Here is a 15775-nt window from a genome sequence, read left to right as displayed (position 1 = left end):
TCCCACAAACACCACCTAAAGCAGACATCCCTTCTGTCAGAGAGGCAGCTCATCAAGATCAGCCCTAGAAGTGCTGTCCTCTGTCAGCTTCAAGTGTTCTCACTGGAACCAAGAGCCTTAATTTCCTTGACTTGAAAATTTCCTCAAATTCCTTGATTGCTAAACAAATCCCATGAGAAAGTCTCAGCATCCTGATAATGAGCACTCCATGACCACTGAAGTAATTAACACCATGGCCTTTCCTATGACCCAGATATTCCACATTACCAGACTTATACAGCAAGAGATCACTGCTAAAAGGCTGAGAATTTTGTTGCATGGTTCAGTGTTTCAGAAAACATTTCAAGCTTGAAAATTGGGAAGAGCAGAATTACGTACCAAGTTATTCCTTGCACATGGAGTAGGAAGGCAGAGATTCCTTCCAGCTCTCTCTGACAAAGCCATGACACACCACGTAAAATTTTTTCACTGTCACATTGCACCCTTTGTTCCTGGGGAGAGGCTGAGGATCAATGATGTGAGAGATGTTAACAGTGCTGGTGAGTACATAGAACAAACAGCACTGAGACATCAGAATGAAAAAAAAATTATATTAAAAATAAGATAAAAAAGCTATCATAAGAGCAATCACTGTGAGGATATGAACCTGGATCATGCAGGAGAGAAGCTGAGAAAGATACCAACTGCAAAGATTAGCTCCTAAGAGCACATGTAGTAAAGCAGCTCATTATCTTTTCTAGCCATCTCTGATCAAGATAGAAATCTATTAAATCTGATTAAGATTTGTTTAATAATTGTCTGATTAAAACATAATAAACCTGGGGAAATTAAAATAAAGGTTACTTTTTAGTAACCTGCAGATGAGATGGGACTTCTCAGCCAGGCTTCCATAAAATAATTTCTTTAACATTCACCTCAGGATCCCAAAGCCCTTCTCAGTCATTTAATTAAGTTTCAACAGAGCACAAACTCCACATTTTACAGCTGAGGTTACAATGAGAAGGAGTTTGGAAAAGACTATTTAACACTGAGCCAAGCTAAATGTTCTGTTATTTTATCCCAAAAATAGATTCCCAACATCTCCAGGTAGATAACTTTCTCCCCTGATAATTTTGGCAGCCTCTGAAGTAAAATTCAAACATGTGATGCACAATATAAAGAACAGCCCTCATCACTTCCCAAGCTACTCAGCTTTGGAAGCAACTTTGGACTGGTCCCCATCTATCTTACAAAGCTGCTCCTACCTGTTCCCATTACTCCAGCCATCCCTATGCTTCTTATCCTCAGAGGAGCAATTTAAGCTTCTCTTATTCAAGTCAAAAACTTAGATAAGCCAAATCATTAAAGAGTTTGACATTTCTGCCTTTAATTCACACCAAGTCAATGACTGAGTGATTTCCAAAGCAGCTACTCCTCAGCCAAGGATTTGCATTTCTTCTGAACCCAGGCAGGCAGTTTGTCTAAAGCCAGCCCAAGATCCTCAACTGAACCAAGTTATTTGTAGGAAAGATGGAAGGGAACAAGTAGGAAGCAGAGTCTGACTCATTAAAATGAAAATGATTAAAATATTGCACTGATTGCATCCTGAAACCATCACTGCATGCTGAACATGTGTTTTTTTGTTTTTTTTTTTTTTTTTTTTTTTTTCGGTGAGAACACCCATGGGTTATAATAACTTGGTAAGGGCAAGAGAGGCACACAGACTCTACAGAAAAGCACCAATTCACTCCTCATCTGGCCCATTATTGCCAGATTTGAGTAGGCAGCTTTCCTTTAGGGGGTGGAATTATGCCATCACACTGTCACTAGAACTTTATGGATGGCAAAACATAAGGAATGAGCACAGAAAATGCTATTTAAAGCTCCACTCAGGAATATAGAAATTTGCATATGATAGAAGCGATTTAAATTGTATTAGAAGGCAAGTTGCACTAAACAATTACAGTTTATTGCTGTGTTGGTTCAGTGCCTGAACCTTCACTTCTCCCAGGCTGCAGGGGCAGAGCAGCAGAGCTCAGAGCTGTGTGTGCTGGCAGGGCCACCTGAGCAAACAGGGAAGCGGAAAATGCTTCTGAAAACAAAGTGCCTTGAAGATTATAGGGACAGATCAGAGTAAGTTGGGTCTGAAGTCGCATTCCAGAGGAAAGTTTTTCATTTACCAAACTGGATTTCCAACACAGTACTTGAGCACTCTTTGCTGTATCATGGCGTGAGCGGTGGAATGACTCTGACCCAGGAGAGGAACATCTCCTGCAGCAGCTGATTCAGAGAGACATTGAACACACATCTCCCTCCCAGCTGGAGCAGGGCCAAAGATACTCAGTATGTCTGTTCCATTTGATGTTTGCTGCAGAAGAAAGCTACATTGAGAATATTCATGCTGGTCAAAATTCAATAATGACCTTTTTTTCTCCCATCCAGTTTTCACCTTTGCTGAAAATTTTTTCATCTTTGATGAGAACTGAAGTTGCCATATTACCATATGCTTCCTTTTTTAGCTAGGAGGAATCAAACAGATGTCCTCCAGCCATTCCTTGGATGCCTTGAAAACACCACCTTGCTTTTTTTATAGTGGCCCTCAACCTTTCTCATCCCCTCATGTCTTCAGTTCATGGCAACTTATGTCCTTCATCAAACATACAGGAAAACCCCACAACAATCCCTCAGCATTCAGGCCTTCTCACACACTGAACAAACAGGGACTGAAATCTGTTGGATTGCTGGGGGGGGAAAAATCAAAGATGTTTTCTGTGTCACAGAGCCAGATCAGGTCAAAGGGGAGCAGCCAATCTTCACAAGACTAACTTTTACTCAGCTGTGAGACTGGGGAAGAAATGCACAGAGAATATTGAATGAAAACTGCAAGATACCAGGAGAACACTGAATCTTACAGCTCAAACACATACAGAAAACTGCAAAAACCTTCAGGTTTCAACAGATTATTATACACTAAAAGCTTGGAAAGTATTTCTCAGAATCTGCCCCATCTATTTAGGAACTACTTCAATACAGCTACTGCTCTGGGCAGAAAGAAAACTAGTCCTTTGTGGATAAATATGGGGTTACTGGAGAGGGCAGTGAACACCAGGTCCTGGTAGCACAACCCTCCATGGCCTCCATGCCTCCAGGGACACAGCTTGGGCAAGTTTTACTTTTCACTTCTGCAAAAAAAAAAAGTGTCCTGCTACCTCACAGAGTGACTTGGCACTTCTCCATAGGATGAGACGGTGCCACTAATGTCCCCTGAAAGCACTAATGTGCTAAATGGCAGCAGGGACAGAAGTTAACAGTGTTAATCCATTTCAACTGGTCCAACAGTTACAAGAAATAGAAATGTCTGTATGTGAGACATTTCCTCTGAGAGTGCCCTTGCCTGAAACAGCAGCACACAGCCCCTCCACGTGCTCTCCCACCAGCAGAACTGCTCACCAACTGCTTTCTCAAATCAATTATGTTGTCTCAGCATTAAAGAGGGAAGGCAGAATAGACCAACTTTTTGTTTATGTAGGCATGCTGGCAGGTTCCAGTCATATGTTGTGCCATCTGTACTGCTAGCTCTATCCTCTATCTAATCACAACAGGTAAAATGGCATCGGTGGAGCTGCCTCTGTTTGGTCAGAGAGGGAGGCAGCCAGAACAGGCATTTGTTTCTTCCACATTCTGGAGGGAAGCAGGAGATGGACACTCTTGCCCTTTTAAAACATTCAGCTTTTCAATGGATGGGCAATTTGCCCTGGTCTGCTAATGTGGGATCTGCTCAGTGCAAGGCTGAAAAGGTTCCATCCCTGGGGAAAGCATCGAACTGCTGATGAACATTTGGTGGCCTTTAGCAAAAACGAAGTGATTGCTGCCAACAGGATCCCAGCAGACCGGGAAGGACAGGCTCCAAATTAGGTGGGATTCTGATGCAGGAATTTCAGAAGGCCTGTACAGAACACAAGGAGCTTGCTGACTAGCTCTGGTCTTTCCCCCTGCACGGTCCTTTCTTATTCATATTTTTAAGATGACAAGTGTATTGGCAAATGTCATGGCTCGAGAACATGGAAGCTTTCAAATGCAAAGGCTTTGTGAGGATGACCTTTCCTCTCACACAAAGGCTGCTGGGCTGGGTGGTTTTCTTTTTAAATCTCACATTATTAGAACACTTGTGACTAAAGGTGCTCAAAACCACTTCAAATACATGATTATGGGTTCTACAGTACCAGAGTTTCTGCCATTCTCCATTATAACCAATTAAAAGGCAATTGTGTAGGAAACAATTCTCTTTGTCCTAGGCTTTTAACATTCACCTTCCCTTTTAGGTCCCCTCTCTGACATTCAGGACAGATTGCTTCTTCAACCAATTGTGTTTAAGTTGCTAAAGAGATTTAGATATTTATTAAGAACTGGCTGCAGCTGAAACCTGAGTTGATGTCAGACAGGACTGTCCAGCAGACCTGTTAGTCTTCAAATGACTCTGTGTTCAGAGTCTCAAAGGAGCAGCACCATCTTGCTTAACAGTGGAGGGGATTTTTTTGTTAGGGATTATTTGTTTCTTTTTTGGGGGGTGAATGTTAATAATTTCCTTTTTTTCAGCCCAGACCAAATCTCCATTTCTTCTAAACCCTGCCTAACCATAAAGACACCTTAAAAAACAGAGTACAGATATAAAAATAGGTTTAGTTACAAAGGCTGTATGCTGCGCATTTTCAGGTGAGTTGCTTTCAGGAATAGGTTTTGTGGTCTGAAACAGCACCAGCAGTTTTTAGGTACATGTCTCTATACATTTTTGCCAGAGTCTCCTCCAAGATTGCTCTGTGAGGCTTCTCTTTGTACACAGCTGCAGGACCAGACCAACATTCACCACTGTCCAAGCGAACAGGAGTGTTCCACTGCGGTGGAGGACTGTCAGAGGAAGGAAGATAAGAAACAATGGTCAAATCAAGATATGGAAGAGGAATCAGCAGCACAAAACCAGCAGAAATACCAATCTGCTTAGCACAGATTACTTTCCACAAACCAAAATAAAAACTGCACTGCAGCTACTTTTAAGAAATGGGAAACCCCCCAACATGTTATTCATTCACACAAATCCTCCCCCACTTATCTCAGTACACTTTGTAATGCCCCTGAAAGAGAATTAGTTTTCAAGGAACCTGCAGTAATTTTGCTGTATTTTTGCAGGCTGTGTGACTAGGCAAGAGCAACAGAGTAGGATTTTTGTGTCCTTTGAAGGTGAAATTGTAACCACAAGCAGCTATTTCAATATGAAGACAATCTGTCAGGGGGGATATTAAATTACTGTGGTTTCACCTGTAAAGTGCTCTATCGGAATCATCTTGGATTAAGTTTTCTACCAAACACATTTTGATATAGTGGCAATCCAGGGTTCCTTCCCCATCCCATCTTTTGTATCACTGTTTTAATACTAAACACAAATATAGGCTCATCTTTCAGTTGCTTTGAGAAATTGTTCCCTAGATCTGTGAAGTAAAATTTATACTTTGCAAATCATTATGAAACACTGACAAGTCTGAATAGTTTATATCTAAACATCATGACTATCTGCTTCCTCTTGATACTTTCAAAACAAAGGTTTGTGTCATATAACTAAATGAGCAATTTCCCTGTAATGAAGCATGAAACAAGAATCAAAAATCATCAGAAAAAAATTACAACTAAGATGACATTTTTCACATCTGCTCAGAGATTCAGGCACTTAAGACACTTAAAAATTAGGACTGAGTTATCTTCAGCTTTTGCAAATGTTCTCTGTCTGGGAAATGAAACCGGAAATGTGAAGTTTAGGGTGACCATCTTCACTTCGGAAATGGATTACATTCCACAGGGAAGCTTTACAGCTTCTTACATATATGTCATTTATTAATGATAGTGTCTTCTGCAATCAAACCAGTAGTTCAAACTTCATCCTCAAGTTAATATCAGCCAACATGTGACAAAATTGAAAGAAACCTTATGCCAAATCCATGAATGTATCCAGCTGGATCAAAATACAAGGTTTTCATGTGAAGAACAGAAAAAAGGAAGAAGAAGAAGATGTAGGATCAGTTTTCTAAATTCACATCTCTAAGCTTCTACTGTCCCATGGGAAAAAAAAAATGGAGGAACAGCTTTTGCTTTTTAACTTCTTACATTCAAATATTAGGGTGATGCCAACCTACACCATATAAAACAAGACCCCTTGTGTGGCTCCAATATTAAAAAGAGAGGAAGGCCACTTTCACACTTATTCAAAAAGGCTCCATCATTTTAAGTCAGTCAATGGCATGGAGCAAATTTAAACCTGTTTATCATCCTGACTTAACTGTGCTTCACAATTTGGACACAAAGAAACCAACCTACCAACCACTATCAGTAGAGAAGTTATACAGTGTCAAATGCAGACAAGTCAATACCCTGGGGACTCATCAACAACTGCAGTTTCACCTCCTCCTTCCCGCAGTTTGTGGTACATCACTTCTGATGGAGAATTCTCAGGCCAACAAGCAGGCACAGGACTTGTAACTACACAACAACCAGCTCTGACACTTTTCCCTGGAATCCATTTCCAGCACCAGCCTTGTGCTTGCCTTTTCTTCTCCTAAAAGCTGAATTTACCTAGAGTCACTCAAAACCCAACACTTAAGTGCAGTAAAGACTCAAAAATCAACAGTAACTTGGACAAGTTCCTTATTTTGGTCCTGACAAAGACTTACAAGAAGGCTTAATTTTCCCTTCTCTTTTTGGAGGGGTGTGTATTTTCAGGTATTTCCATTAGCCAGTCCTTGTGCATGAGATACGTGGACAAAGCTACAGCCAAGTTAGAGAAGATTCCCTCTCCTGTTTCAACTGGAAACCAGCTGACAACCTGAGCTAAGCAATCTGGGAATTACACTCACAAATCATATTAACAGCAGGATTTCTGCACGCAACTCCCTGCTCTGAAATACCTGTCATATGCTTTTGTTCCCTCATACATCTCCTTTAAGAGTCCCAGAAGTTCTTTTCTGAGTGAATCATATACTAAATATTTCACAAAACACAGACCTTTTCCTTACTCCCAGCGGTTTTCAATCATCCATCTACTTTACTGCCAGCATTTGGTCGACAGTACCCTGTCCTTCCATGAACTCTGTCTCTGTCCTTGTATCCTGTTTATGAGCACTGTGGCAAACACTCAGCAATCTGACTGTCCTGGAGGCCTTTATGTCTCACCCCCAGTGCTGCTGGCCTCTAAACCCAAGGAGCAATTCTTTCCCAACCCAAGTGCCACATTTCATATCCCATCACTTCAGGATTCTCAAGTATTAGGGTTTGTTTTCCATTTTTTTCATGGTCTGCAGTTTCAGCATCAAACTCAAAGTCCCAAAGCTGCCTCAAAACAAAAACTTGCACTTTCTCACAAACACATCCCACACGATTTAATTGCCCCAGCTGTCAGGACAAAGGATAAGGGAGCAGAAAGGCTACACAGAATACAGGAGTGAGCACAGGAGACACAACTGCAGCAGCAACTTCACAACCAGATGGAAACTGCACAGAGGAGATGGCAAATCACAGGGATTTTTAAAGAAGACAGCAAACCATAAATGAACTTTTTGGAGCTTATAAATTTTAAGTAGAAGCTTGTTATGGTACCCATATTTAAATATCCTCTTTTCACAGGTATACAGGTGATTTGGGGTGCCTTTGTTAGATAATAGTGTGTGACATTTAATTATCAAAATAAAGCCTTTTCTAACAGCAGTTACTATATAATACTAATTATAATATAGCACCATAGTTCTAGGACTTCTCCCTTAATATAAAGAAAACCAGAAAAGCCATAGGAGCCCATAAAAGATTTCCAATACTTAGTAGCTTTCATCCAATCAGTACCCAAAACAAATGTACAAAATACTGTGTACATACACATAGAACATCAATATTGGTAACTTCTACTACAGAAGTCATCAAAATCGATTTAATTGGTATCTTGTAAGTGAATTACTCAAATTAAATCCTGGTCATGTATGTGAAGAGTACACAGAGTAATTAATGCACATAAACCAGGTTTTTAAGACCTCAGGTTTCCAACACAGCTTCTGAAGTATGACATGCTGAATCATTAAACTATACCATATAAATTTGATGTATTTTTTTGGAAAATGCTTCTCTTTTCCAAATATCTGTTTCGCAGAAAGCAAAAAAACAAAACAAAACAAAAAAACAAAAACCCAAAACCAAAAATTTAAAAAAAAACCTAGCCTCAAACCATATTACTAAATAAACTTGAATTTATTTTTGCACTCCCACAGTTTTAAGAAAAAAATAGCCAAGAGATTATTTTAGAAGTGACATTTGCTCTCTGGTTGACAAATTCCAAAAACTTCTGCCCAAGAATCATTTTTACAGCCAAGCCCAGTTCCAAACCCAGTGTTTTATGAAGACTATACTGACACAGTGCCAAACAACATCAAAGGCATAATTAGATTTAACTGTATTTTGCTTTTAGGTGAGAAAGCTTAGTATGAGTAACACCCCCCCAAAACCTTCTCCCTGTGCAATATAGGACAAAGCTCAAAATGGGAAGAGAATTTTTTAGCTAAATGTAAAGGGCAATATTGAGTATGACTGTGTTGTCTTGGTCAGAGAAAAACTCCATACCTGCTCCGCAGCTCACTCATGGTTAAGGGCACATTAACTGAAGGTTCTTTTGTCTCAGGTAAATCATCCTAAAAAAACACCCAGAAATCAAATCCTCATTACCTTGGTTTTTGATTGCAGTGATCTCATTTCAAAAATACTTTCTTTCCATTTAGAGGGCTATTAAAGTGCTTACATTTCTTGGGGGAGAAAGGGACAAAGTGTAATGAGCCAAATGCCATTTATGAACACTTTTAATTAAGTTCAGTACAATTCAACTAATAATTTTCAGGTAATAAACTGGAAAGAATTTCTAGACAGTGTAGATCTAGAGAAATATGAATACAGCAGAAGCTTCAATAAACCCAAATAAACATGTTGGCAAAATGCTACAAAACCTACTGCTTACTGCTTTTGTGTTTCTTGCAAAAAAGGGGAAAAAGAACTTAAACCTTATTATGTTATCCATTTCATGTGTTTTACACGGCAGAAGCATTCCACACATCTCAATTCTTCAATTTCATATCCAAGGTTGAGTACATGCTTATTGAACTTAAAAAAAAAAAAAATCTGATACACTTAATGACCCTTCAGTCAGGTATTCTCAGTTGCTCGAATGCAGTTTTACATTCCAAATGCTATCTAGACATCAATTAACCCAAATCTACCCTCTTAAGTAAGAAAGAAACGAAAAAAACCCATGTGGAGGGAGCCAGTTGCTCACCTGAGGTGGGATGGTAGAAATTCCAGCACACACAATCATGTTCACCCTACTCTGAACAGCAAAGACCCTACTTAAGGGGTGATATTAAGTGATGCTTTCAGCACAAGTCAGTTGCTGTAAGGATTAGTAAACAAAGTCATCTTTCATGCTATAGGAGAAATAATTGGAAAAAAGACCGCAGTAAAAATAATCACACTTGCTGGTAACACAGAACTGGGAGAAAAGACAATAAATATAGTGGTAGATGGCAGATGCAGAGCAAGCTCAACAGCAGCATATGGATGAGGAAAGACCTGGAAGAATTTATTGTGGTGAAATACAAGGTAATAAGTGTGTTTGTAAACAGGAGAGCTCTCTTCCTTCAGCAGTCACAGACTACAAAGCACTGAAGAGGAAATGGGGTATACAGTGGTAAATAAAACTCTGCAGCATTTGCCAGAGGCAAATTATGTTCTGGAAAGCAAAAAAAGATGGAACCATTACGATATTGTCAGAATGTCACAGCAGAAGGGTACAGTGGACACCCCAAGGAATCTGCAGCAGAACTCCAGTCACACTATTTTTGCAGAGCACTATGAAAATGAAATTTTGGACAACATGGCTGTAAGCTTCTGGGAATGGTTATTTGGCATTAGGTTCTTTGGAGTGAAACAGTAAGAGGTACTTTTTAACCTTTCGAAGTTTGAAGAGGATCTAGATTGGAGCAAGAATCTGCTCACCACATTGCCAATACACTTGCTTTACCATTCCCTCATTTTCAAGATGACCCATTTACCTCAGCCATCTGCTGTGCAACACCACAGCCTCAATTTTGGGCCATGTGGGGAAGCACAACCAATCCTGGTGTATTTTACAGCACTCACTGATATATATTTTTCTTTTTTTAATCACGTTAGCTGCTATTAGCACAGCTTTCATGAGCCAGCTCTACACAACTATCCAACACCACAACACTGCTGTGTAGCATCCTGCCCTTCCTTTTGCTCAGTGGAAGAAAATAGAGTAAGAAAAATGGTCCTTTGCCAGTACTGGTTGATCAGGTTGGTAATTAAAGACCCAAACCCATAATAGTTGGATTTTTAAGGGCAGAAACACAAGGTTTTCTAACAGAAGAGGAAAAAGTATCATCTCTGCTTATTAATCCCTGTGAGGATTCAGCAAGTGTTTGATTCTGGAAGTGACAAGGTGTGCCAAGAGAAAGCCAACAGGAAGTACCATAATTCAAGAATTCCACCACAACGTTGGCAGAGTCTGTTTGACTGTATGGAGAGACCATGAACCAATCATCCAATGCTCCTTATCATAAACCAGATGATAGACCCTGACTTATCATAAAATCATGGTCTACTGTTTGAGGAAAGCAGTCAAGAACCACTGCAGATAGTTCAGGATGTGTAAGCATTCATTAAATGCAGGTGCTGGACTGTCAGGAAATCCAGTTTGTTATCTCAAGTTCATTGAAACATCAAGGGAGCATTTGACATGATTTGTACCTATTCTGAGTGGCTGAAACACAGAAAAATGTCATGGGCATCTTCTATTTGAGAGGCTGCAGCTCACAAAATCGTAACATTCATATATGCATGAGACAAGGTTTTTCTGAGTTAAAAACAAATCCCAAAACAACTAAGCTAAAAATGAACATTGAACAGAAATGAGAAAATAATCTGATGAAGTGAGAATAATGTGAGACAATGAGCTGCCTAACATGGCTAAATCCGGGGACGTGAATGAATGAATAAATGACTTTAGAGTGAAGACACATGTTCTTCAATCCATCTTGCAGGAGTGGATCAAGACAACAAAGGTCACTTCTGCTGGGTTTCCATCCCAGACAGCACAGCAGTGCTGCACCTGCCCTTGCTGTGGGAAATGTGACAGGGGGACATCAGGGCTCCCACACTTTTTATCCCACTTCCCACTGATACAGAGAACTACAGCTGAGGGGAAAGGTGAACAGAAGCAACTTCAACTTACACCAACATTCAAAAGTAGACTTCTGTCAACATTCCATTTTCTAAGAGAGAAATTGAAGCAAAAAGATGCCTTTCTCCACTTTGGGAGACTATGTCCCTTCCAACCCATCAATCTGCATTAGATCTGCATTAGATCGCCAGAGCTCCTCATAATCTTATGTCATAATCATCATTATGATCATTGTATCATAATCATCTCTCGTCCTTACAACCTTTTTATCCTACCTTTCTTTTGCCTCATCTCACACTCACAATTCCAAATTCTCTGCAGATGAACAATCTTCTTATTCAGCTGGTACAGTGCTCTGGCATTTCTTTGAGAAATTGTGTTTCTCAAAATCACAACAGGAAAAAATTTTGTCTTTCTAAAACCACACTTCAAAATTTCATCAAGGGTAAAATATTCTGTTCCCATGTGTAATCTTATTAGACAAAGAGCTCTGTTCACTGAAAGCCAGGTAATTAAGGGAAAAAAACCACACATCTGAAGGATAATATTAGCTGTAGAAACAGCTGGATACATGCAGCTGCTGATGTGCAGCTGCACAACATGTTAAGCCTTGATGTTCTACACATCTGTAACTTTTTTTTCTTCAATAGGGAGTGGAGAATCAGAATATTAAAAAACCCAAATATTAGAAATCCAAATGCAATATAATTATTCTCAAAAAGCCATGAGAGGGTTGCCTGTACCGCTTACCCATAAAGGCAAAAGAGAAGGAGGCTTTTGAAATCAGTGTGAAACAGTTGAGCTCACACACCAAATCCATATTTCTACAATCAAGGCTATCCCAAAGGACAACATTATAATAAATCCAAGACTGTAGGCACAGTTCTCTTTTTCAGCCATTTTGGAGAAGAGAAAGGATTTAGTTTGCGGTCAAACTTACAAATATTAGGCGCTGTCTGGCACTGTGCGTCCTTAAAATATTTTTCACTCTTTTATGGATCTCATCTCCATTTGCTGGTGATGGCCAACCAGTGCTAAATCTGCAGGAAGAAGAGGAAAAACAAAGTGAAGAAATACTTTCTGGTTGAAAAACTCATTGATTCAGATTTCTTTTTCCTTTTAATTATGAAGCATGCACTACTTCCCTTCTATTTGGAACACACACAATGTTTCGATTTGATTCTTATTCTCCTCTGGGGTACAAGTAAAGAAACATTTCAAAGCAGTGCATAAACAGTATGCAGCCACAACACCAACAGAAGATGAAAAACACAGAAAATGTTGATTATTTTGTAACTTGAGTAATATTTCTGTAACGTTTGTGTGGTCCCCACAGAATAAAAAAGCTATACTATTCCCAGTGATCAGGTTTCATCTGCCTCTCTTTAAAGGAAGTATTGCATACATAAAGTTCTTTTCACTGGAATAAATCAAAAGGAAGGTAACCCCAATGCATGCAAATTGGAAAACACATGGAATCCAAAACTTCCCATTGCAGTCTTTATTTCACAAGAGGAACTGCATTTTAAACTTGTTTGGGTTTTTTTAGATATTAAAAATATAGGTAGGTAGTTAGGTGGCTTGCTTGGTATGAGTAATTTAAAACAAACAGCTACTTTTGGTTTTACCTTGTTATGCTTTGGATTATCATTTTTTTACTTTACTAAAAAAAGCCTTCATCTTTCTCAGCAAATTCAGAAGCTGGCAGAAATTTCATATCAATAGCTATTCTTAGTCTCTTAAGGGAGGCAACTAAGACTTTAAGAATAGAATTGTTTACATTCCAGCCATGTTGTTACATTAAAAAATGTATTTTTTAAAGAAAGAGATATCAATAGAAGGAAAGAGTAATTGCAGGAAAGTTATGAAATGCTTACTTACATAAGCTCATCACAGTGGAAAGAAACACAGCACCAAATGAAGATTGTGCATCTTCATTTCAATGTTGCCTAAGCTCTGGGAGCTTGATTTTGCACCAAGAAAATCCCAACTGATGATGTGGGGTCATGCTAAGGTGAGCACAGGTCAGAGGGCGAGCTGTGAGCTGGCAAAGCAGGCACTGCAATCTGAGCAGCAGCCAACAGCAGCACGGAGCTGCCACTCCCTGGCTGCATCAGGAGCACCAGGAACACTGACAGGCTTTGATGGCTTCCCAAATTTGATGCAGTGAAGAAACAGCATGACTCTGAACCCTGGGATTCCACAGCTTGCTCTGTACAGGGACTGGGAGTGCCAGCTCTTCTGCTCTCCTCTCTCCAAGTTATCACATTCTCTGCATTATCCAGTCTATCACTCTCAAATCCCCAGTCTGATTGTGCCTGGCTCAGTTCACCTTCACCAAACCTCCAGAAATTTCAACACAGCTGAAGAACTGCCCAGCTCATTTCAAAAAGAACAAACCAAGTACACAGAGAAAGCTTCAGTACAAAACAAGCAGCTTGGCAATGTAAAAATTAATGGAAGCAGGATCCTGAAAATGAGAAGTGCCAGGTTATCTTTAAGGTTGCAGGCAGGGCATAGAGTTCTTTGCAATCTTTCGGATCATTCCTTTTATTATCAGAGATAGAGACTGAAATATAACTAGAAAGTGACCAGTTTTCTGCTTTTGAGTAATCTTCTTCTATTTTCTTTCATTTAAACAACTTATTTGGACTCACTTACTGTTGCCTGTATGTCTAAAATAACTCTCTTTTTTCTAAACAGCACCATTATTTTCAGCTTATTTATGACTTTCTTTAAATCAATTCATCTACGTGACAATGCTTCTATTTTTCTTCAGGAAATGCTGTCAAGAAATGACACAATATTGGAAGTATATAACATCTAATCTATATGGGGATGTATTTCCACATTTCTAATGATTTTATCATTGTTTATCCTTGGATAACTACAAGCAGGAATTTTCACCAGGTTGACTACAGCATTCATATTACTATTCTGAGAATTTTACAATTAATTCAAAACCCAAGAGCATGTATGGCAAATCCATGCTATACAATTGTTTTGCCTACTAGAATCCAGCAATCTGTTGCACTAAAAGATTTCACGTAACTTCTCCTAAAAGAAAGTAAAATGGTTTGAGAATTTTGATAGGGGAGAAAAGCACTGCCTTTAAAGAAACAGAAATCTGAGTCCTTTAAGCAGAAAGCAATGTTCATTTCCCTAATGCAGTCAAACCCCATTTGATGTACTGCATTACAATGCATGTGCTCTACTAACTGTGTTTTGAAAAAAAAAACCAAACAAAAAACCCCACAAAAACCACTTTCTTTTTTAAAAAGAAGACAGGTAAAGGAAAGGCTCTGCAGTGATACTATCATCTTATGGCTCTCCATTAGAATTTACAACATTTACTGATATTAAAGGACCTCTGAAATGCATATTTAAAAATCTGCAGCCTAGATGCAGTAAGAGTGAGTCATTTCCCATTTAACAAATAAAAGATAGAGCCATGAAGTCATGGCATTTTCCCTTATTTATACAGCAGCTGCTGTTCTTTCTCAGGTTGCTTGCTCTGAGAAGTTGGAATAGATTGCCTTTGGGAAATAAATTTTATGAAATTCGTATGTAAGATTTCAGGTCATTGTTATTAATCGTAAATTTACAAGTATCCTTGGAGATAAATGTATTTACTTTTGGGAAAAAACCAGAAAACCCAGCTTGCTATTGTATTCAGTTAGAAAATACATGGCTATGTCGGCAAGAAGATTTAAGTACTTAATTCGAGAACTATTAAATTCTTTCTCCAGGTGATTTTATGGATCAATCCACTAGTGTGCGCTGTGGTATAACAAATGCTGGCCCCTCACACAGACCCAAACTTCATTTACAAAAAAAAAAAACCTACCAAAAACCCCCCAAAAAACCAAAAACCAAAAAAACCCCTTAAGTGAGATTAAAAATGGTATCAGCTTCTTTTTAATTAGCTTTTCTAGTATTTTTATTGTCTAGTTTTAGCAACAACTATAATGTCTAATCCACGTTTAAAGAATAATGTTAATATTTACCAAATGAAATGCAAGCTAAAATAAAATCATGCCTGAAATGCAAGCTAAAATAAAATCATGCCTGAAAAACAACTATAATCTGAAGTGAAACCTTTTTATGATATTCTAACTCTCCTATTGGAAATACTTTATAAAACAGGCTTTATTACACAGCTTCTCAGAGTATAAATAAAGGGATTCCATTTGCCCAAAATCACCAGTAACAACTCTTTAAAATGATCAGCTACTTATATATGTGATTAAGGTGTCACTATCATATTGCAGTGTTCAAAGGAAAGTAATTTAATTTCAATGACTGTTTGTCCTGATAAACAAAATAAACTTCTACAGCTGTATTCTTTGTCATACTTTCAATTTTCTCTGGGAGTTGCAAACATTCTGCAGTTACATCAGTTTAAATTGTTTATTGATTCCAATAGATTGTATAAACACTTTGGAAATATAGCTCAGTGACCTAGAAAAAGCCAGATCCATCACAGAACTTTTCAAGATTAATTTCAAAGATGTGTTGAGT

General features: G+C 38.8%; 1 protein-coding gene across 1 annotated transcript in view; it reads right to left on the bottom strand.

Annotated features, from left to right (window-relative positions):
* Positions 1–4287: 4287 nt before the first annotated feature.
* Positions 4288–15775, bottom strand: part of SPATA6 (spermatogenesis associated 6) — a 36664-nt gene continuing 25176 nt past the window's right edge. Inside the window, exons 11-13 of the mRNA XM_066325517.1 lie at positions 12195–12294; positions 8626–8693; positions 4288–4884 (exon numbers count right to left, since the gene is read on the bottom strand). Of these exons, the coding sequence (XP_066181614.1) occupies positions 4704–4884; positions 8626–8693; positions 12195–12294 (349 nt within the window). The 3' untranslated portion in view covers positions 4288–4703. The remainder of the gene's footprint in view (positions 4885–8625; positions 8694–12194; positions 12295–15775) is intronic.

The sequence above is a fragment of the Sylvia atricapilla genome, chromosome 9, assembly GCF_009819655.1.
Source record: "Sylvia atricapilla isolate bSylAtr1 chromosome 9, bSylAtr1.pri, whole genome shotgun sequence".
NCBI lineage: Eukaryota > Metazoa > Chordata > Aves > Passeriformes > Sylviidae > Sylvia > Sylvia atricapilla.
Note: the sequence above shows the minus strand (reverse complement) of the source record. Positions and strands in the feature narration are given on the sequence as shown.